This window comes from Euprymna scolopes, chromosome 35 (assembly GCF_053919585.1).
Source record: "Euprymna scolopes isolate OS-2025 chromosome 35, ASM5391958v1, whole genome shotgun sequence".
Classification (NCBI taxonomy): Eukaryota; Metazoa; Mollusca; class Cephalopoda; order Sepiida; family Sepiolidae; genus Euprymna; species Euprymna scolopes.
In genome coordinates this window covers 20,807,325-20,832,240 of record NC_136516.1, presented here as the reverse complement: position 1 = coordinate 20,832,240, position 24,916 = coordinate 20,807,325, and the positions used below count along the sequence as shown (strand labels likewise).

At 32.6% G+C, this 24,916-nt stretch overlaps 1 protein-coding gene across 5 annotated transcripts in view; it reads right to left on the bottom strand.

Moving 5' to 3' along the window:
• Positions 1 to 1,558: 1,558 nt before the first annotated feature.
• Positions 1,559 to 24,916, bottom strand: part of LOC145259728 (protein BANP-like) — a 56,533-nt gene continuing 33,175 nt past the window's right edge. For all 5 annotated transcript variants that reach the window (XM_080117422.1, XM_080117423.1, XM_080117424.1 and 2 more), the window contains 8 exons: positions 24,145 to 24,168; positions 22,163 to 22,219; positions 17,751 to 17,843; positions 13,802 to 13,877; positions 10,034 to 10,197; positions 6,644 to 6,894; positions 5,209 to 5,358; positions 1,559 to 2,532 (listed from right to left, as the gene is read on the bottom strand). In XM_080117422.1, coding sequence (XP_079973548.1) covers positions 2,278 to 2,532; positions 5,209 to 5,358; positions 6,644 to 6,894; positions 10,034 to 10,197; positions 13,802 to 13,877; positions 17,751 to 17,843; positions 22,163 to 22,219; positions 24,145 to 24,168 — 1,070 coding nt within the window. In that variant the 3' untranslated portion in view covers positions 1,559 to 2,277. The remainder of the gene's footprint in view (positions 2,533 to 5,208; positions 5,359 to 6,643; positions 6,895 to 10,033; positions 10,198 to 13,801; positions 13,878 to 17,750; positions 17,844 to 22,162; positions 22,220 to 24,144; positions 24,169 to 24,916) is intronic.

Below are 24,916 nucleotides of genomic sequence, written 5' to 3'. Positions count from 1 at the left end.
TGGAAAATATGACATCTTTGTTTCATGATGAATATGTACATCAGAATGATTTTTCCATACTTTCTGTATTTGTTTTGTTTTTTTTTAAATAAGAGTGCTTCTACACTATTGGGACGAAATTTTGTAGTTTATAAATGGAGTTTTTAGATAAAAAAAAAAAAAATAGTTTCTACTGATTTTTTTTGTCAATTCTAATTTACAATGGTAGCTTCTAAATTATGCAGTCGAAATTACCTGAATATTACTGAATTAAAAAAAAAAAAAAAAAAAACTTTAATCGTGTTAGCAAGTGAAAAATTTTGTCCAACTAATTTAACTCAAAACGGAAAATTATCTCCCTTTTGAACTCTCACGTGTCTTACGATCGTTTTCACCAAATTCTTTTTTTTCTTAAATAAATAATTTTCTACCTATCAATTTGTTATGTTTTTAATATAATCACCTTAAAAATACGAAGAATACGTAGATACCATTGTTTTCATGTGAAATTCAATATTACGATTTCTGAAATTTCGTTCTGACAGTGTAGAAGAGCCAAAATAAGTGTAATTCTAAACAAGAACCAAATTCTCATCAGTAGGCAACCCTACTCTACGACGGAATTGTCTTTTTCTTATTAAATCATTTTCAATCTATTTCTTTTTAACCATTTGGAAAATCCTCACACCTCCATTATCTACAGACTTCATTTCTAAATTGCAAGAATAATTCCATCGAAAAAGCCAAATACAGAAACCAAGTGTATTAATGTTATTCTACACCGACGAGCAGCCGACAGTGGAATTCAATTGAAGATATTTTGTCTTTTTATCACAGGAATAGTTGATAAGGTTTATATAGAAATAAAGTAAAAAAAAAATAAATAAATATATTAACGATCCTGTTATGCCCACGTCACTCAAATCTTTTGTCTTTTTTTAATTTATTTTTCAAATTGCCACTCAGACTTATGGTTAGTGGCAGGGTTAAAGAAAGGATTCTTTTTAACAGAAATCGCTCCAGACAAGGCCTGAAGCCACCTGATGTAAGGAGCTAAAAAAAGTCAAACTAGTCAAAAAAAAAATGTTAGATTGATTTCAAGCCGGAAAACAGCAATTCTTTCCTCTTTGTCAGAAACATTGCTCATGGAGCATGAGGACTAAAGGACAAAATAGGGGTATGTGTTTTTATGAATTAATTAAAATTAAATCTTATTTGAACCAATTTGAAAATCTGATTTTAACGCACCATATTGATGACCTATCTTTTGTGTAGCTAATGATCCTTTTAGCTATAAAATAATGTTAAATTTTAAACGAAACATACCATTTCTTAATTCTTACCCTAAGTCTGAGTGGCAATACAAAAAAAAGTAATCCCATTTATGTTACCAGTCAGTCATTTTGTTAAGGATTGTTAAAAATTTTAGAAAGTGATAAGGTTCAATTTCACTAGAAAATCCTAAAATTAATTATTTTTTTTTAAATATATAAAATAATTTTTTAAAAATGTATTCTATAAAAAGTTGTGCATTTTATCTTTATTTTTAGTTCTTTGAAACTAAATTAATGAATAGTTATTTCATGAATAGTTACTTTATTCTCGATAAAAATATAATGTAAGATATGGCGCATTTTTTCAACGGGAATTTAATTGAAGTCGGCGCTAATGAGAATCAATTCAATCCATTTTCCATTCTTTTAAAAAAGACTGCCTTGCAATGAAGAATAATTTAAGCTTGAAAAAAAGAATAAGAGAAAGTAAAAAATAGAAGAAAAAGAACTGGAGAAGAAAAAGACATAAAAAGGAAATAGGAAAGACAGAAAGGGAGAAAGATAGAAAAGAGAGAGAGAGAACAGAAAAAGAAAAAAAGAAATGAAAAGAAAAAGAGATAGAAAAGTAAAAAGAGAAAGAAAGAAAAAGAGAAAGAAAGAAAGAAAGAAAAAGAGAAAGAAAGAAAAAGAGAAAGAAAGAAAAAGAGAAAGAAAGGAAAAAAGAAAGAAAGAAAAAGAGAAAGAAAGGAAAAGTGAAAGAAAGGAAAAGTGAAAGAAAGGAAAAGAAAAGAAAAAAGAAAAGAAAAATGGAAAGAAAAAAAAGAAAGAAAAAGGACACCCCTCCCTCCAAGGTTTTACTGGGTTTGGTGTTTAGATTCGGTTTTGCCTGGTCTTCAAAATGTCAAAATCTCATTGTTTTTCTACGTTTGATATTCCGTAGGAGTCATATGTTTTTGGTTTTAAATGTCTCTCTGATACAGAGAGGAGTGAAAGACAAAGAAACAGATTTCAGTTCAAAAAATCTTCACTCGGCTTGTTCAATAACAACAGCCGATGAGTCCGTTATAGACAAAACAGGATTTGTCGTCGTCGTTGCTGTCTCTGGCGGTATAATAATTGACTGATTTGTTCTTGGGTTCGCCATCACTGCTTCTCCTCCTTGGTGAATATGAACAATTTCTCCATTTTCTGTTGTCACTGTAGCAACGTGGACTCCTTCGGGTGCTCCCATAGAAACAGCAAGTTGAACACCCTCTTGACCGTCACCACCTTGAAATTGCTGGGTAAAAAAAAAAAAAAAGATCAGAAAGAACAAATTAAGGAGATTGGCTTTAAAGCAATAACAGATATACATATGTGTTGGGGTGTTGGGAAATGAGTGGGAAAGAGAAAAAGAAGTATAACAAAAGACAAGAGGAAATAAGTTAACAAGCAAATGTATAGGAAATGGGTTTATCGGCAGAACAATGGAGAAGAAGTTGTTAACTGGGGTATACAAAAGAAGCTGAATGAGATTGTTATTCAGTGTGTGAAGAACAAAACACATAAACCCAACATGTAGACAGAGTATGTCGCAAGGAACATAAGACAAATAATAACTCAATTCTTTTTCTTTTGTAACAATGACATTTATTTCTGGGTACTTTCCCAAATAAATTGCGATACTGAACATGCTCTCAAACGTCATCCACATCTCTAATATGCTCTTTCTTCTTTTTATAATCTTTTTCCTTTATCAGTGATGTCATCTAGCATGCATTTGCATACGTGCGTTCATGCACTGTTACAAAAGGACCTGAGATATATTCAGAGTTGGTTTTAGGATTGGCAATGAATTTTACAACAGTCTTTTCATGATAGCTGGGAGCGGTTTGTGGACGTTCTTGGGTTTTGCAACAGTTCACAACAATCAGAGTTTAGGAGAGTTGCCAATTGATCACAGTTGAAGGCAAATTGTGATTCAGAGGAGATGGGGAAGATAATTGATCAACTGATTCATAAACACAGTATCGACAGTAAATGTAGATGTGGACCTTAGTATGTAGAGGGCTGATGGTGTCACACACACACCCAGAGCCCAACTGATATTTGCAGCGTTTTCCTTTTGATGCCTATGGAACAGAGGTTGGAGCTTGGCTGATAGTGTCAAACTTATTATATTTGAGACTCTTTAAACTCTAAGTGGGAGAGACTAGGGGTAGATGCACCAACCCAAATGTGGCAACAATACTCCATGTATGGGCAAATTGTGTGCGTGTGTGTGTGTGTATTTTATTATTATTTTTTTTTTTTTACAAAGGAGTCACCACTTATCAAGGCCCAGAGGCCACTCTAGGATAAGGGTTGATGAGTGTACAGTAGTCAACAGGAAAATATCGTAATTGTTTTTGTAAAGATATAGTATGCTTTCTGTGTAACAGAACGCGTATGAACATGTGAGAAAATAGCAGCAACAGCTGTAAGATAGCTGGCTTGCGAAGATATTAGCAGCAATAGCCGAAAAAAATTGCACATATGCAAATTAGGAAGTGTGTGTGAGCTTGCGCAACAAGAGAAAGAAAAGAAGGACACCACGTAGTATAGAGGGAAAACAAAATCAGCGCTGAAGGAGATGGACATGTAAAGTGAAGGCGAGAACAGGCCGTCTGTGACCAGAGTGAAGTAGGAAGAAGGAGAAACGCAAACCAGGTGAAATGGACATGTGGCAGCGAGAGTATTGAGATGGGGAGAAAGAAAAAAAAAAACGGTAATAAACAACTTGTGTTAAAAAAAGGAAAAGCTGAGTCGGATATATTTATTTTTGTTTGTTTGTTCCTTTTCGATGGTGCCGGACAGCATGGGGGTCCGAGAGAGGTTTGAACTGTAACGAACACGGTTCAAACTGTAGCGGTCACATTACATCTGGTGTGGGTAATTTTCTTGTGAAATCATCAGAACATTTGTTATTCATACTGCGTTCACATATCATTAGATTCTGCATATAAAACTACTGTTTATATCCGGTGTTATCTAGGTTACTGAGCATTGCTGGAGAAAAAAAAAAAAATTAAATACCATCATGCTTGCAAATTTTTGTTTGGTACTTGTACAGTTTAACAAAGACATTCAAAAATGGAAATATCGAAAAAAAGTTATATTGTACGTATCCGTTATGGAACAAAGTTCGCAAAAAAAAAAAAAATCACTTAATTTCATTTAGTAGGTTTTTTTTTTTACAGCTAAAAACAATTTGTTCTGATAGATGGAAGAAAAGCTAGTAAAAAATATGGGGAGGGTGTGTCGGCACTTTACATTGAGTCATCTCCCCGTGGCGTGTTAAAATTTCCATAATGGCTGACTTCAACATGCTCTCATAAAAACGTGTTTTTCCGCAGTAAAAAAAAAAAAAAAAAAAAAAAAAAAAAACCTACTCAAATTAAATGAAATTTTTTTTCAGAGATCTTCAGTCCAAAACAGATACGTACAATATAACTTTTTTTTCGATATTTTCATTTTTTAATATCTTGATTAAACTGTACAAGTACTCTTTTTTTTAATTGATTTTAAACATTCGTTTTACTTTGTCGTGACAACAATACTCCATGCATGGTTGAATTATGACTTTTGTAAGATCTATATCTATCTCCTTATGGTATATAGAGTTATCTTTTTTGATCTTAACTTCAAGTATACTGGCAAGAAAAGGAAAAAGAAGAATAAAAATGTGCGTCAAAGAAAATGGACGTAGAAAGTCGAGGACGAGAATGGGCCAGCTGTGACCATCATGCAGTCGGAGGAAAGAGAAATATGTGCCAGATGTAGTGGAGCAGAAGCGAAAGACTTTTTAAGTGGTTCCGAAAGTAACGGCAATAAATGCTGGTGTTAAAAGAAAAAACGCCTGAATATTTGTTTATTTCCTTTGTTTTTAACTTCTACGTTGCACAAAAACGAAGAAAAGCAAAGATGTTACGCTTACCTGTAAAACATGATCACCTTGTAATATCTGAATATGTTGTGCTTGTTGGAGTTGAGAAATTTGCTCGGGTGTCGCATGAAGAATTTGTATTTCTCCTTGCTGTAAGGCTTCCCCTTGCATCGTCACTGTATTCGGGATATCCATTTCACTCTAAAATAGAAAAAAAAAAAAAAAAAATACATCAAGTAAGCCTGCAAACAAATAACGGGTGCTTGTGTAGATAGGTGATCTTTTAAAATCAACACATTTCAGGTGAAAACATATATTTACATGTCATTCCTTGATTAATATAAATTCCAAAAATTATTTTAAAAAAAAAAAAAAATGATCCAGTAGAAGATGTGCTAGATCTGCATTTCACAAAAAAATCATCCACTATTACGTGCTTTAAATATGTGTTTAGAGATTTTAATAGAGATTAATTTTTTATCTCCCTTGTTTCCAATACTTAATTGGTTGCATAACTCTTCCACATTAAAACATACGATAAAACTCAATAATTTGAGAAATTCTATTTTTATTTGTAACTAGCAGGGGTACCTGGCGTTGCATGGATGTGGAGAGGTGGTGTAGAAAGAATATTAAGCAAGGGCCCAGCGTAAAAAAAGAGCATAGCTACTCAATGGAAAAATAAAAGTAGGGGTAAAACAAGCAGAAAAAAAAAATCACATAAATAACCTTGTTTAAATGTTAAAACTTTTTAAAAAATTAAAAAAACAGTCCATTATATGTGGGCGCGAACGTGAACGAAAAATAAAAGAAGGGAAAATAAAGAAAAAGCGAACGAAAAAAAATGACATAAATAACCCTGTTTAAAAGTAAAAACTTATTTTTTTTTAAATCGGAAAGAAAAAAACAAAAAAAACAATCCATTATGTGGGAACGAATGTAAAACCTGAAGCTTACGACGTGGCCTGGATATCCACTGCTCCACCATGTCGTCAGCAAACTAATGTAATTTTTTTTCTATTTAAACCAATTCAAGAAAGAATGCTATACACGCATGCGTGGTTGCATAAATCGTTATGAAGGAATTATTTTTTGCTACCCTCCCTCATTGCAAATGTCTATTTCTATAGGAAATAATTGTTTTTTTTTCTAATTTTCACATATTATTCGACTGAGACATTGCTCTTTCAGACAATACCGGTTTCGACTCGGTCCAATGCCACTGAGAAAAGTTTTTAGCACACATACAAACATACACACACATTTTGCCTTTTATATATTGGATCATTTTTCATAACTTTTGGAATTTGTACTAGTTTCAACCTAACACATAAGTATGTAATAATGTTTTCACCTGAAATGCGTTGGTTGAAAAAAAAAAAAAAAAAAAATCACCAATCTATACAAGCACCCCCAAAATTATTTTTAAGAAATCAAAGAACAATAAAGCTTCCATTTCAGATCAAAAAAGTCGTAAGAAACGTACCTGATGGATGTGGAATTTTGTATCTTCATGAGGATTCGAATCTTCAAAACTGCTTTGCGAATTCATGATGGAATTGTATCCAACTCCTTGATTGTGAATATAATTTGGAGGGGCTTTACCTCGGAAAGCCTTAACTGTTAAAGGTAAACCCCTCACCTTTCGATTAAAGGCAGTCCGGCATTTCGAGTCAATATTATGTTTAATTCTGTGCCAGTCAGCTTCATTGATTTGAAACCGATGAATCAAATGACCTGAAAGAAATGGTAAAAAAAAAAAAATTGTATTCAAGCAGAAAAAAAGGAGCCATTTGTGCATTTGAGGACGATTTTTTGTTTTCATTTTTGAAGACTTCCACTCAGAACAAAGGGAGATAATTTAAAAAGTTCTTCAAGTTTTGCCATAATCAATCAGAACTAGGGATGTACCGATTATCAAATTGGCTGATTATCGATTAATCGGCCGATTAATAAGTTTTTTAATGCTGATTTATCAGCAAATTTTGTTGTCATAAATGATACTAATATTAAATTATATTGTAAATAGAGACAAATTAACTTTTTTGCTTGTCAGTGAAAATTTGTCGATGAGATATGCATCTTCTACACCATATTATCAAATAACAGGCAGGACGTGCTGTTAACATGTAGACTTTTACAACTGCACTGAATTTGATTCAAATAAATGTAAACACATGGAAAATTTCCCTCCTTTCTCTTCCTATCGAATTAACATTGTTTTGTACTTTAAATCACTGTCAAAAAAAATTATTATTTCATCTTTCAGTTTTCATGTTGAGGTGAAGAAGCACAAACAAGTGTAAATTATAACATGGCAACTTTGAAACCAACTGACACAAAAAAAAAAAAAGAAATAACCAGTAAAAATGTCACAAAAGATGTTTTCATCACTCCTAATATAAGAAGACAATAGGAAGTAAAAGTACAATTATTTCTCATTCAATTTTGACCTTCATTTTTGAAGTGTGACTTTTGGCCATAATCAAAGCGTAGTATCTGTTCTTCAGATGCTGCACTTCCATTTCTTGTTCTCTTTTGGTGGAGAAGCAGTCCTTCACGACTGAGACAATTTTTTTTATTTTTGTACCTTTTCTCCATGTTAAAAAACGACCCTGGTGTCTAACTCTGTCCCGTGGGGAGGCATTGTAAAAAGGTACTTATAATAGCAAAATTGCACTGATGGACAATTTTTAAAGTATCATCAAATAAAACTGAATTAAATGACAGTAAATATGAACATTTAATATAATTCTATATATAATGATTATTATGCTTCTTTTTTTAAACAATTCCAACTGCAACTTATTTTCATTATAAGTCGATAAAAATGCTGATATGTTGAATTTTGGTACCAAATGTCATAAACATATACAAATTTAAAAATAACACATCACAAAAACTTAATACAGATCTGAAATACTGTACACCTAATCAATACATATTGAGGAATGCTATATCCAAATATCAGCTCTTTACATCATGTACTTCTTAAATAGTATCCTCAAGAAAATATAAATATAATTGTATGTTTTTCACTTTGTTTATCATGGCGGTGTAATTAAGTACATGTTCAATATCAATTTAATTTTAATAAAAGAGAGCTGCATGTTATCAATGATAGAATTCTTTATACAATTGGTATTTCTTTGTGATTCTGTTGACTTCTATGCTTGGCACTGATCATATTCGTCCATTTGAGGTGATTCCCTCAACTCCTTCCCCAGCCAAACACACACAAAGAAAAAACCTCAATTGTCCTTCTTCAATGCTTGTGGCACAAATCACTTGTTTTGTATTATTTATTCAATTGTTAGGTGAAAGTACAAACTAGTTAGAAAAACACCCTCTCCTCCACATGTTAAGAAATCGGTTTCCAAAAAGTTCTCTGCATAAGTGTGATACTATAAAGTGGACCTGAGGTGGACTTGAGCCACTAAGTGCTGAGAGAGGGGAGGGGGCAATAGACAAAGGAACAGGAAACAATAGATAGGAAGTAACAAACAATGAATCTCTAGGTATTTTTAGATCGAGCTTTTTTAGAGAAACCTACAGATAAAACAGGGAAGGGCAGCTACCGGTAGCCGGGGTGGGGTGGGCGACCTGAGATACCAACGTAGAGGGGACAGTCAGTTGACAACTAGATGCCCTTGACTGCGGATGGGAGTTGATAACGACAACAGTGCGACAGTTTTAGAGTTGACTGTGAAATAGAGACGAATGTAACATAGGTAGAACGGGGAGAAGACACACACACACACACACAAGTCCAACAGTCAATTATATTTGAAACATTGGCGTTTGTTTTTCCTTTCTTTGTTCCACGATTTATTATATTTCAACTTTTGTGAAACCACGTGTGTTCCCATCGACAGTCGCCAGCGAGAAAATGATGATCCGGCCATAAGAGGAATAGTCGGACGAAAAATCCACGATACACCGCGTTGGGAATCGGCGATCTGTCAGGTCGTGCATGTCTGGTCACATAAGTACTATTGTTTTTATTGTATTAACATCTTTATTTTATTTTTGTATTGGCTTTGTTCAAGTTAACGCTGTGAGTGTTTACAAATGATTTATTTCTGGTTGGTGCACACTATTCTGCTTTACGTTGACTGCCCAGAAAAAGTCCCTTCTGATTAATTTTTATCAGTTTTAAAAGAAGGAAACGAACTTGGATGTTTTTCAGAATAACAGAATTTTTTTTTTTAACTGGTAAACATTAACCAGAAAGAACTTTTTCATGGAATATATCAACCAGTTTACAAACATAGTTTTGTACACATCACAAACACATATGTAAATTAGATGGCAAACTAAATCTCTTTACTCTTTTATCAGAATAATGAATAGGAATAAGTCTCTATAAAAATACTAATAAGAACATAGGATTAAAAAGACTTCTTTTTAGTTATGTTTTAAAATATATGTTACAGTCTATGAATTTTTTAATTAAATCAAAATAGAATAAATAGTGATAGTGTTTGTGACCTAATCAGTTTGTCTAGTACATATTTGATTTTGATTTCACATTAAATGATAAAAGAAAGATTAAAAAAGAAACATTAAAAAAAAAAAAGAGATTAAAAAGAAAGATAAAGAAAGATAAAAAAAATAATGGTTTGGTTTAGTTTGGTTGTTTATTGTTTAACAGCATAGCAAACCTTTTCAGGTTACTTAATGCCAAATCCAGTAATTTAGAAAAAGGTTTTTATATTTTTAAATATTTATTATTTGGGTTCTTTTATAGAGTAAATAATTTTTTTTTTTTTTTTTTTAAGTCGTGTAACTCTTAAAAAGGAATGTGGTCTTTGGAGCCATTGGTGAAAATGTGTAAATGGTCAGGGTAATTAAAAATAAGAAAAAAAAAACTTACACCAAATTCCATAAATCATTAAAGGATCCAATTGTTTTTTGCCGTGCTTCCCCATCCCAGATAAATTTGAACAGGCTTGCGTCTCTCGGTCAAATAAATAATCAAGTAAAGTCAATGCCATTTTTTCTGCTGACCGACAATTGGAGTGAATGTGTAGAAGGTCACTGAAAAAGAAAAACAAAAGATTAAACCGGATGTGTTTACTCAGTGTCTGGTTGGCTTACAGGAGAAGAATTTAAAACATAGTCAAGTATACAATTTTTTCTTTTAAATGAGATTGTTTTTATTTTAGTTTTCATTTATTTTATAATTATAAAGTTATGTACATGCAAAAACGAAACACATGGGGAGATTGTGTGAAAGTTTTATTAATATAGAAATGATGAACCATTTCTTGGAAGTAGCATTCAACAATACGACTAAAATAAATAGTATGCATTCAATTTTGTGTAATAAGAAGCTGGTAATGTTTCCCCCTGAAAAAAGTTATTGATTAGAAATCCCACAAATCACTAAAGCAATAAATGAGAATTCATAGACATTACGACATAAATCTTGCAAATTTGAATTATTACGTTATCTCCCTTTGTTTTTTTTGTTTTTTTGTTTTTTTTTACCTTTTACCGCCAAATTGTACTTTCAAGTCACTTTTCAGAAAAAAAATATCTCTTACTCTTCTGGCTTGTCACCCCAACTGGTCTTCAAAGTACAGGTCTATGCATGGTTCAACAAGTGTAAATGAGGGGTTTGTGCTTCAGTTACACATAAACTTCTATCACGTGTGGGCTTCACGATTAAAAAATTTATTGCATAAAACAATTCTGATGGTAAAGGGTTAAAGATTGTTTTCAAAATCGCAGGCAAGACAGTCACTCCTCAAATTTAATTTTCTTATTTAAAAATTAAATCTACTGGATTAATTTATATGCTTTTTGGAATATGATATTTTCTATTTTGTCACCTTTCTGCACATCATACAAATTTTCTTTATTTTGTTTCTTTAGTATAGGGGAATCCTAAACAAAAACCAATTCATTTCTGTTTTACCCTATTTTTATATTTAAAAAATGCTGCATATATTTTGCGGCTTAACCCAAAAAATTTAATCTAAAAAAAAAAAAATATATATATAAATAAAAATATTTAAATTTGTTTACACTATAACTTAATTTTCTAAACAACAAGCCAAGCATGCGGGGGTCCCCTCCACAAGTGAAAAATTTACTTTTCCATGACTAATATTTGTGCAAAATTTTAAAAATATCCAAGGTGTGGTTATTGAGAAAAGTGCGAACAAACGGACGAATGATTTGGAGACAATTTTACCCTTATAATGACCCCTAGGGAGGCAATCAGAGTTATCCCAGAAAATCCGTTCTGGCAAAAATTTACTTTCATCATGACTAATGTTTGTGCAAAATTTTTAAACAATCCAAAAATGAGAATAGTGCAAACAGACGAACAGGAGTGAATTACTAGGTCCAATCCCTCCTTTGCCTGGAGACCAAAAACTGGCCACTTTGGTATAATTGTTTTCTCCACTAATGGACCAGAAAATTAGAGTTCATTCTCAGGCAAATCATAAATAAAACTCAAAAATGATACTTGATGTCCCCCTTGCTTAAATACTCAGCATTATAAGATAAAGGATTTGGAGTAATCCTGAGAAAGGAGTGGTACCCTCCTCTACATCCCTAGTAATTAATGAAAAATATGGATTTAGACAAGCCCGTTCTACTGCAGATATCCTAACAATAATCTCTGAACATATATACTATTCACAGGATAAGGCAGGGGAGGAGAGGGGAGGGCAGTAGCCCTAGATATATCTAAGGCTTTTAACAGGATATAGCACGAAGGTCTTCTCATGAAAATCAGATCCTATGGTATTACTGGATGAATGCTTAACATAATTAAATCCTTCTATATATATAAAAGCGAAAATGTATGTATGTACGCTTTTCCTCGATGTCCACGAAATGCTTCTTTCAAATAAGTGCTTGCTCGGTTCACAACTTCTTAAAACTTTTTATATCATCTATAAATTGTAATATCTCAGAGTTATCCACGGAGCTGGCCTGTCTATTTAATTTTATTGACTTTCAAACGTTAATTATTCGACATTTCCCGCATCGGCACGCGTTACATTCGGTTTTCGGTATAAAAAAAAGCGAAACTCAACTCTAATCACAGGCCAAAAGCCAGTTGTCTCAAGACATTTGTTCAATGTCGACTTCGTCATATCAGACTGTAGCTTTCATTTCGCTCCTCCTAATAAACAGGGAGCGGGTTTTTAAAAACAAACAAACCGATTTATTCACCTCATTCAAAACTGTCCTGCACAAAATCGTAACTGCTGAATACCTATCGCCATCACGTCAATCAAAAACGCGCACCTGCTTTTTTTTAAACACTTTACTATTTTCCAACTGCGCGTCGTGAAGGCTTCGGTTTTTTTTCACATTTTCGGGGGTTTTTCACATACCCCGAAAAACACCCAGGCAACGCCGGGTACCCCTCGCTAGTTTTAAATAAAGGAAGAATCCAGGTTGTCCTCAATAGTCATAAAACAATGAGATAAATGCGGGTGTACCTCAGGGGGTCGATCCTTGGACCTTTATTATTCCTTATATTCATAAATGACCTCTCTGATAAAATTGTCTCTGAGATGGGTATATTTGCTGACGACACCACGCTCTATAATAGGCACAAGGGAAAATGAAGGAAACCATATCCAAGGTAATAGCGGAAACCTTAGAAGAAAACCTTACGTCTGTAGTGGAATGGGGACAAAAATGGATAACATTCAATGCTTCCAAAACTAAGCTTGTTTCCTTTAATAATTATAAGAAACCTTCTCAACCACTAATAGCTATGGCTAAAGATACATTATCTGAAAGTATTTCATTCAAACTCCTTGGCTTAACATTCACAGTGAACATGAGCTGGAACAAATACATCAAGGGCATTGCCAAGGCTGCTGTGAGGAAGGTGGGCTCTCTCTACCATGCTAGAAAGTTACTTACGCCTGAAAGTATCCTATATCTTTACAAGGCCACCATTCACCCATGTATGGAGTATTGTTGTCACATTTAGGGTGGTGTATCTGCTACTAGTCTCTCACTCCTGGATAGGGTTCACAGGAGAGTCGCCAACCTGATAGGTTCTGAACTGTCATCTAAGCTTCAACCTCTGTCCCATCGACGAAATGTTGCATCCCTCTGTCTGTTTTACAAGTATTTTAATGGTGGAAGCTCCGACGAACTACAAGCTCTTAAATACCCCCGACAAGCAGCAAAGTCCCACCTCTACATAGTAGAGATCCCCAGATGTCATAAAGCTTTCTACTCTAATAGTTTCTTCCTCAGAACTGCCAGACTTTGGAATTCCCTTCTGGGTTCCTGTTTCCCCAACTGTACTGACATGCACAAGTTCAAGTGTAATGTAAACAGGCATTTTGCAGCTCAACTCCCTACATAGTATCCCTGCAACTTATGTTTCTGATAGTAACCCCCTACATCAAAGTGGCACTGTACCTTGATTGGGGTGAAAATGTAATAAAAAAAAAAAAAAAAAAGGAAAAAAAAGAAGAAAAAAAGAAAACGGAAGAATCTTTAGGCTGGCCTTGCCTAGTTGACCACTTTACATTTTTTTTTTCTTTCACTTGCACAATAAATCTGCAGAACGCAACAGAATGAAAAATTATATTTACTGCAGTTTTTTAAAAATGCAAACAAATTGATACGGATAACTTTTGGAAAGCTTTACCTTGTAAAAACAGGTACTCGGACACGCATTTCAGGATTATCTTCATCGCCAAGCCAGCAACCATGTGGGTAATCCTCTGGAGTTTAAAAAAAAAAAAAAAAGTTCGGGGGAAAATTTAATATCACAATTCAACATTTAATTACACAACAAATAAGAAAGATATTACATTTCTGAATTTTTGAGATGAGGAATGGTTATTGGATTCTTCAGACTACTGTTCTCATCTTGAGTGTTATTTTCACAACGGACCCATGGCACAGTGGTAAGAGTACTTGGAAAAGAATCAATTGTAAAAACAAAAAAAAGTGATATCCTCCTGAAGGTTGAACGTTCAATTTTCAGTGTGGGTGACCGAAAAATACAACTGCGAATTACTTAAGATCTCTATCCAGTCATGGCTGACAGAACAAGAGCATGCGACACCCATGAAATAAATAAAGGTTTCTGTCGAAATTCCGTCCGAATTCCTGAATTCGATAGAAACATTCCAGAGTTTGACAAGATACATCTGAAGAAGGTCGGAGGTTACATCAACCAAAACATTGTGAAAATAGCACTCAAGATGTAAACAATGAATCCAAATTATATAAATCTTTTATGTTCTGGAATTTAATACAAATAATGAATATTAATTAAAAATATAAAAACGTTTTTCTGATCGTTCTTTTCTTTTTATTATTTAATAATCATTGAAAAGTTTCTGCAATTTAATTTTAATTAAGAAATTAGTTGGGGTTTTTTTAAAGAATTATTTAAAACATTTTTTGCACTTTTTTTTTTAAAGAATTATTGAAAACACATTTTAAATCTTTAAACTATTTTGGAAAATATTATGTATTGGATATTATTTTTTTATGAGGTTTGAAATTTTGTTATTTTGATGTCAATAATTTCATTTGTTAATTTTTTGATTTAAATAATTTTAATTTTATATTTTCATAAAATTTATTATTTATTATATAAATTCAAATAAAAAACTTATTTTTAAAATAAAAAAAACTGTATTCTTATAATTTCATAAACATATTTCTTATAAAAATTCCAAATAAAATAATTTTTTTATTTCTTATTTTGTTATTACAAGTGCAAATAAAGACTAATTGCATTAATTTTGTGAATTTTTTTATTGTATATTTTTTAATAATGTCTTTTTCTTATATTTTATTTCAATAAATCGCTTCCCAATAGAAATACTGAAGAACAATAAAGGCAAAGGAACTGCTTTGCTTCACCATTTTCAGTAAAAGCCGTATTAAAAGTTAGAAAGTATATTAGCTGGCTAAAATCAAGAACTTTTTTTATCTCGGGCAACATTGTGTTTAAACACGTTTACTTCTTGATAACAGTTAATGATCCCCAAGAATGAATCCTTATTTGGGGTTAAATCGATTAAAAAATAGCTTTTATATAATCGATTATTTAAGCATGGTTTGTAAACTGCAACAATTTTGTTTTTATTTGTTTAATACTAAGTTTGTGGGTGCTTATTTCAGCATGGTCCGTAAACTGCAGAAGTAAGCATTTTTATGTTTTAAAATATGTTGCTGATTACTTTCAGTCTTAAAAGCAATAAAAATAAAAACGAAACAGAATGTTAGCTGAGATTGAAACTAAAAACTTGAGCAGGGTTAGTACAGATTTTTAACGTCCAGTTTTAACGTCCATTTTCAAAAGTTTTTCAAGATCAGCCTCATTTTCAGTTATTACAATTTTTTCAGGGTGGAAGGGTATTCACCGTTGGAGAGTCCTGTCCATACAAGGAAAGTTTTTAGGAAGTCACTAACCCCCTTTGTGCAGCCCCTCCCCCCAAATAAATTATAAATGAAAGCAAAAATAGGATTTGAATCCCTCTTCTCCCCACAAAAAAAAAAAATATTGTCATAATTAAAAACTAGGCTAGAGGATATGAATCTATGTAAAGTTATATACAGACATCTTAAAAGTAGAAAAAAAATGGGAAAAAAAATTTCACAAATTTTAAAAATTTATATTGTTTTTGTATTATTTGTATTTTTGGGACTATTATTCTCACCTTCATTGTTATCACAACATTTCGGTTGATGTAACCGCTGATCTATTTGAAGTGCATCTTGTTGAACTTGGGAATCTGTAGAGAATTTCAAATTGAACCCTTTATTTAATTCATAGAGGGTGAAGTATGCTCTTGTTCTGTCAGCCATGACTGGATAGAAGTCTTAAATTGCAATTGTATTCTTAGTATCGCCTGCACTAAGGATTGAACCTTTAACCTCCAGAAGAGTGTCGTTTAGAACTGAATGTGACTTAGTAATTTGTGTGATAATGTAATGGGTCCTTGCATTGTGAAAGTAATGCTTAAGATGAGAACAGTAGTCCAAATAATCCAAATTATCAATCCTCATCTCAAAAAAATGAGAAACATTGTTTTGATTAAATGTTGAAAAATTATGATGCATTTTTTTTTTTTTACAGTACCATTCCTCGCCAAAGGTTTCAATAAATAAATTTAGGGGTCATATAATGTTTGATGAAAAGAGTGGCATAAAGTCAGGAGATGAAAGAAAGCTTCTCGACAAATAATAAGTTTGAGACCAGAAGTTTTGTCAATGAAAGTTGCCAGTTAAAAAAGGCAGAATTAAAAATTTTTTTTAATATTAAACAAGAAAAGAAAAAAAAAATGGGACAACTAATAAACTAGCAGTGGTCGTCTGCTGGGGTCGGGCTACGTATTAAATATTTATGAAACCAACTTGATGCCACTAGTGCGCTCACAAGTGGGTAGGTAAATCCGTTCGAAATGCGGCGTAACTACCTTGGCTGCATTGGTTGATGCCAGTTTTCAAACTGCCTTAACATTTCGTTGCATCCTCAAACATCCGAGGCAACAGTAGAAACTGCCGCGTTGCTGAGGGCAGCAAATTCTGGAAAAGAAAGGCAAAAACTACGTCTATTGCGGTAGCTTGGATGATAATACGATCGGCGACGGACATTAGGAAAAACTTAAAGCTTAAATATAAACTCGGCTTTCTATCATCACTAGACATTAAAAAAAAAAAAAAACAGCTCCAGAGAAAAATGAACCAATGTTTTGTAAGATCAGAAACATTTTTTTTTCTTTCCAACACGAGAAATATGTGATAGAAAAGACACACAAAATAAGAGTTTTAAATAGGACGTAATAAAGTCAATTAAATTAGTATAATTATAACTTATTATAACTATTACTATAGCCAAGCCAGAATATCTTTATATAAAGTTAGGTATGTGTATATGCTTCCATATTTGTGTTGTATAGAACTCATTCCTAACTGATCATTATGAATTTTAGAACACAGCTGCTAGGTGTAAGAGATTATATTGTGGGCTATATTTAGTTTAATTTAGTTTTATGCAAGCACGTAAAAAGAGGTTAGAAGCTCTTTTTGAAAATTCAGGTAAAACCTGATTTTTGTAAAAATTTTATTAGGTATTAGACATCAATTTATAAATATTTCCAAATTTTAGATTTCTTCAAAATATTGAAAATTTGAACGTTTCAAATTTGCACTGAATTTTTTTTCAAATTAAAATAAGATTCCTTGAATTTCAATTTATTCGTAAGACTCCTTAAGCTTAAACCTTAAATTTTAGACATTTTCTAGAATCAAAATTATGTAATGGATTTTGATCAAAATTGGAATAAGGATTTTAAACAAAGTTTATTGACGTGATTTTAATCTTTGTCATGGGGCATAAGAGTGGTGCATTGTTTGGGGAATTAATTTTACCCATTCAGGAACAGGTATTGTTCTTGTGATTTTAATAACTGAACAGAATCATAGCATTAAATTGGGACCGGGAGTAGTATTGGTGATAATGCACACACAGTTTCAAAAGATCTGGCAATGACCAACGAGACAAAACTTCTGGCACTTTGAAAACGTATACGAGAAATAATAGAAATCAGAAAAGCAAAGTTGACATTACTTACCTTCAGAATTCAATGTAATCAACGTTACATTCGGACCAATGTTACGGATGCTGTTGTCCATTGAATTGAATCCAGCATTTGTTGATATCATTTCTGTTGAGAAGAAATCATTCAAAATCAAGAGTCGTACAGTAGAATAATTCTCAAATAGAGTGACACCCCCACCCCACTCCTCAAACATTTCACTGATAGAATTTGAGACTCAATTCTACCAAAGAAACTAAAGTGTGGTAATATTATGGATCTTGCGTGAAGTTGACCAACCATGCTGGTGGATTATTTATTACTAATGGGGAACCCAAACAAAAGTTTGATTCCCAAACAATAAGTTGAATAAAACAAAGCTGGTAAAAGCAAACGGTCACTCAGGTGAACTGGGGTGTTTTTGCCCAAGATAGATTCTTGCAGTGAAACTAATATCTATAAAAGTGAGAATGTATGTATGTGTGTGTGTTGTGTATATGAAGACACTTCTTAACCTATATACTCTATGAATTTTTTATCTACAGACTCGAAATTTGGTATATAGGGTATTCAGATATGTGGAAAACTTTTAAATTGGTTTTCATCTGGAAAAAATGGCTGCTAAGGGGTCAAAATCGAAAAATTGGTATTGGGGGGGGGTAATCAGATTATATCTATTTGTCAACTGTTTCACAAGTGCGCATGCTCGAATCATTCACATCATGTTAAGAATAAATAGATTTGAAAACCCTTTTTTAAAGGTCGTGGAAAGCTGGCCTAATGGATATCGTTCTTGACTCACTGTGTTTAGGTTTGGGTTTCAATCTCAGCTCGAGCATTTTTTTTTTTTACTTACAAGAAGTGAACTGCTTAGAAAAAACATAATACTCGCAAGCACATGTCTCAGTTTTTCTGTTTTTTTTGATTACTTCATTTTTCTTTAAAAAGGAATTTAATGTTACGTTTAATACAGATCAACACTAGGTACATCTAGTTCTCTAATAAATGGGAAAGTTGATTTAGTTTGGAAAAAAGGAAAGTTATTAAATTAGAATTTCTATATGCGAGACAGGAGACCACGTGCAAGAGGAAGATAGTATATGATTTTTAAAAAGGAAGATAATATAGAAAAAAGTCAGTAAGGTAGATATATTCATTGCAGTAATGGAGGCGAGAAATAAATTGCCAATAAAAGCAAGTTTTTTCAGACAACTGAGAGTCTTCTTCACAGTTCCTGGCAAATCTATGCTAGTGCCAGTCGTAATTTGCCCAGACTCGAGATTGAATCAACAACCAAAGTTCTTGCAGAGAGGTGTTGATGTCCTTCCTAAATGGTCACCCATTTTCATCTGACCAAGTTCAACGTTGCTTAACTTCAGTGATCTAACAAGTGTATTATCATGATTATGCCGGATATGACCTTATATTTTCCAACTCTGCAATCTACCCCCATAGATTAGATCAGGGGTTCTCAACTGGAGTCCGTGGAATATTTCAGGGGGTGTTCCACAGGCAAAATATAACAAATTGGGAGGGGGGGGCACAATGATATTTTGGTGGCTCATGAATAAAACCAACTCATAACGGTTTTTATCAATAAAAATTCAATTTCTACTGTCATTTTGGTTTGATTTCCAAGTTTGAAAAGATGCACCTAAGAACGGTTGGAGGTTACATCAGTTAACGCTTGGTAAATGTAACAATCAAAACTAGCGGGACCTGTGGAAATTCCACATCGGACTCTTTCATATTTAATATGTTAATGTTGGCATCCTGTGGATGTTCAGCGTAAATGGACACACCCTGATATTATTGTAGCTCTTTTGTTAAAACAGCTATAATATCTAAGCTAGCAGGAACGCCAGGCATAGCCTGTTGTAAAATATGCTTAAATATGGTAGTTTAATTATGCAGACAGCATATACATTATTATAGAATCAATTTTCCATCGATTTTATATATTTATAAAGTTGCAATTTCAAAAATAAAAAAATATATATCCATATGACTTGGGTGCACCAATTTGAATCGAAACCGAAACCAACTTATGAAGACTTCTTGGTAAAATTATTTATTACAAGAAATGGAAGATCATAACAAGTAAACGGTAGTCACTTAGAAGAAAAAAGATGTGTGACACACAAAATAACACACACGCTATCATATTTATATATTGATGAGGATAGTAATTCAGCATCATCATATTCTAATTGACATCTGTTTCACGTGTTGACATGAACCACTTTCAAATTAACCTACTCCGGCCAGGTCTTTATCTCTCCTCCCCTTAAATCAATTCTTATCAATTCCAGCTTTGTTTTCCCTGGCTTTCCCCTGTGGCCTGACCCTGCTACCTCAACTGTTCTACATCTACTAACCCAAGTACTCTCACCCATTCTTTCAATGTGACCATACCAGCAAAGTTTCCTGTTCTGCACGCATCTTCCCATACCACTCAGATTTAATCATCCTCTGAAGTCATCAGATCTAAGCCTGACTTTAAAACTCAAATTACACATCTATCGTCAGGGCTCTATGGACAAATTCATCTTTAGTTGACCACTAAATATTTTTGTTTACTAGCTAAATAAAAAAAAAGTTACGACCCAAACCCGCACGATTTTTTTGGAATCTGACATCATCATTCCATGACAAGTATATACATTATAAAGATATTTTTTTGCATTTTTTTAAAACTAAGTGTAATTCTAAATATGTACCAAATTTTATGTTGAGACTTAAAGATATAAACATTCAAATTTCTTCAAATGTTTTTCAAACAGCCTTCGTTTAAAAAAAAAAAAAAAAAAAAAAAGCATATGTTGTTCTTAATAGAACAACATATGCTTTTTTTTCTTTTTTTTTTATTGTTTAAATAATTTGGCTTTGTTCGTTTTATTAAAATAAAAATAAACGTTGAAAAGACATTTTCTCTCAATAATGAGCTTTGGGAGATTGTTGGTGAAAAAACACAATCGCCAAAAGTGTTTGATTATTTATAGTCGCCACTTAGTGATGGTGGGGGGGAATCACCCACAAATGTGACTGTTTCACTCGCAATGTACAGCCTTGATCAGATCATTCTCCTATCATTTATCTCCACACAATATATGAACTCAACTCTCACTTCCATACATTATCCCATGCGTACACATGCCTGGTAGATGGCAGAAGCTCCTTGAACTTTATCCACTCTTAACTGTTGCAATCACACTGCGAATACATGCTCCAGCATCACCTCCAATGATATCACCAAGGTAACAAAACTTCTGGACAACTTACAAATAGCTTTTTCCATCCAAATATCCATCTTACATTTCTTATAAAAAAGTTATCTCTCAATCTCCAAATTAATTCCACTGCACTTCTTACAATACTACAAAAAAATGGAGTTGTATCTAACTCTTTTTCCACGAATCATTTCATAAGAAAAATTTTAATTTAACACGGTGGTTTAAAAATATAAAGGCATTAATTTGCATATGAGAGGTATGGCTGTGTTAAGAAACAACAAATTGTGGAGGACAATGAGTTGAGTGTTTGGCAGCTGAGAGAATGCATCGACGTTAAGAGTTGGTGTGAATTGTGACGTCAGTGAAAAGAAGTGCTGTCAATATTTTAGATTACACAAAGAATATAATGAAAATATAAATTAAGTGAAAATAACAAAAATTTTCCGACAGATGAGCAAAAGTCAGTTGGAATTTTTTTTTTTAAATGATTGACAGATTTTAGTACTGACTTTACGTTGTGAGTGAAATAGTCACATTTATGAGTGATTTTTTCCAAGATTTTTCTAGATTTTATTTAGATTTACAAGCACAAAAAAATTGTTATCAAAATATATATTTATTATAAAAAAGAAAAAATTATGATCCATTATTTATATTTGCATAATGTTTCTCATTTGTAAAAGTCATTTCTTTTTATATCTGATGTAACAGAGTATGGACATGCATATAGCAACGGCAGCAGCTAACGTTAAATGACCAAGCTGTGTGCAAGGTGATGTCACAGCAAGGAAGAAGAGAAGAAAAAAAGATTATGAAAAAAAAAAGAAAAGAAAAACATAGCCAGAGAAATAATAAATAGACATGTTACACATGTGGCCTTAGAGTGAAAGGGAAAGAAGGGCATATCCTAAACATGGTCAGACAGAGTACCACGTGTTCGACACAGCAGAGTCTCATTAAACACATTAGAATACGAGAAGGTTTTTGAACAAGAGGCAAAGCATTATTCTGGAAGTACCTGTAAATAAATATCAGTTGTTTCACTTGAAAAAAAAAAAAAGTGAGTCAAATTCTTTCCTTGTTTTTGTTTCCTTGCGACTGTCTGCATAAAACGTGTGGATCCCGAATGTTAACATGTAACAACTATGTTACACTGAGACTGAATTTAAAAAAAAAAAGGCGTTGATGATTAAAGAGAAGACAACTTTTACTTACTTCCTTTCTTATCTTTTCCTTCTAATTGGATGGCTTGCAAAATATCGGCATCAGTTGCTGTGGAAGAAGTAAAATTATAAATTAATCAAAAAGATTCAATTCAGTTAAACTTTAGTCCATTTCACAAGCTTGTTTTTTGTTTATACAAATTGCTCCAGAGTCAAGGCAACCATTTAATATAAGGAGCTAAAAAATACTACTTCAATGCAAAAAACTAACAATGATAAACATTATAAGCAGGACTTTACGTTGCGAGTGAAACAGTCACATTTGCGAGTGATTTTTTCCAAGTGGCGACTAGAAATAATAAAATATCTGTTGGTGATTGTGTACTTTTTCACCGACAATCTTCCAAAGCTTATTTCTGAGAGAAAAATGTTTTTTCAATACTCACTTTATTTTTTTTAAATAAAATGAACAAAGTCAAATTATTTAAACAATAAACGTCTAATTGAACAATATACTCTTTTTTTTTTTTTAATGAAGGTTGTTTAAAAAAAGCATCTGAAAAAAAATTGAATGTTTATGCCTTCAAGTTTTAAAATAATATTTGGTACATATTTAGAATGACACTTATTAAAAAAAAAATACAGAAAAAAATTTATGATGGAAGTATTTGTCATTGAAACAAAGATGTCATATTCCAAAAATCATGCAAGTTTGTCTAGTAACTTTTCTATTTGGCTAGTAAACGAAAATATTTAGTTATTAAAGGGTCAACTAAAGATAAATCAGGCCTCTATGTCAGTAGAGGCCTGATTTGAATAGATTGTAATCCAGAAAACAGTAAATCTCTCTTTGTGATAAACATCGCTCATAGAGTGTGAGGACTAAAGGGGGGGAAAAAAAAGGGAAATGAGAGTTACGAGGTCGCAGAAAGTAAACATGATGTCCACTTTCTATTCTTTATTCTTTAGAAGTGGCTAAGTGGTTAACAGCACGGACTGAAAACCTGTGAGTGTCAGGTTCGAATTTAGTTTGTTCCACAGAAAAGATTTTCTATCAAACTCATGCCTGACCTTGTGTCTGATCTCCTGGAGGGTAAATAAATATGATCCTCATTCATGTCTTATTTGCTTGTGAAAATTCGATTACAATTAGAAAAGGACAAAAATGCAAAATCTTATGCATAAAATTATTTTGATGGATTTTCAGAGTTTGTTAAACTGAATTCTCAAATCTACTTTTCTAAAACAATCCGATCTCCTTTCCACGGTTTTTAACGTCGCTCCACACACAAGAACTCTTTTGTTTTTTTAATACTAAAAAAGTCATCACTTACTAAGGCCAGAAGCCACTCTAGGATAAAGGTTAACAAGATTGTAAGTTGAATGATGATTATTTTCAAGATGAGTTGGGAGACACATCACTTTTTTAGCTGGGAGAATCATCTATCTTCTATTAGTAAATGGTTTTACTTCTAACTTCTTTTTTGTGCTTTAATCCTCACATTCTATGAATGATGTTTCTGACAAAGGGAAGAAAATTGCTGTTTTCTGGATCAGAATCTATTCCATCTAACACTTATTATTGGCTAGTTTTTTTTACTTTGAAGTAGTATCATTTTTTTTTTAGCTCCTTACATCAAATGGCTTCATGCTTTGTTTGTATTGATTTCCATAAAAAAGGGGTGGGGTGGAAATTAAAAGAATGTGCTTATTCAAGATGGCTCCAAAGTATTTATTAACATTCTTCAATGGTTGCAAGAAAATAAAAAAATTATCAATTTCATCCAAAACATCATATATCTCTGATTATTGCATCCCAAAAAAGTCACAATTTTGATGAAAATTGTTTTTTTTAAATACTTTAATAAATGTGTACTGATAATGGTAATAAGTATCTATGTATGGTGTATAATTGTTTAAAATACATTTAAATAATTATGACATTTCTACTTGATGGGTTTTCATTTATCATAAGTAGGTTGCAACACAACAGGTGAGCGAATACTATACAATGCTGTATAGAAAATGCCTTACCTTTTCCTAATTGGTTGTTCTCCTCTGAAAAAGAAAGAAACAATTTTAAAGTATATGAAAGTAATGCACAAAATTTTATTTCTTACATTCGAGGTGTCTTCAATAAGTTTCCAGACTTTTTTTTTTTTTTTTTTTTTTTACAGGTATTTAAAATTATCCTAGATGCTTGAAAATTCAGTATGTTATAGCTCTCCATCTTATGAGATGACTAACCAAGTTTTATGATTTCAGGTTCAAATGAACAGCTATAGCAGGAATTGGAATACACCATACTAAAGCCTTATTGTCACAGTTGGTGAATTTCAAAAGTGCACTCTGGATGTAAGGACACTTTAGAAGAACGATATGCAAAAAAATTTAGTTTCAAAGTTGGGAAAAGTGCCACAGAAATGTAGTGAATGCTTCAAACTGCTTTTGGACCTTCTTGTATGAATCGAGGATCAGTTTTTGAGAGGCATAAGAGATTCAAGGAAGGCATATGAGAGGTGATGAGAGGTGTGGGAGGAGTAAGGAAGTAAAAACATCAGAGTTGATTGAACAAATAAAGAATTTTAAGTGAAGGGCCGTCATGTGTCAATAGAGACAATAAGTGCACAGTTTAATATCAGTGACGGAACTGTACACACACTTATTCATGAGGAACTGAAAATGCGGAAGATTTGCGGGAATATACCAGTTCAAAACTCCATCACTGTCACAGACTATTTGACCGAGATGGGCACCAAGATAGTTCCTTGCCCTTCTTATAGTCCAGCCCTTACCCCTTGTGACT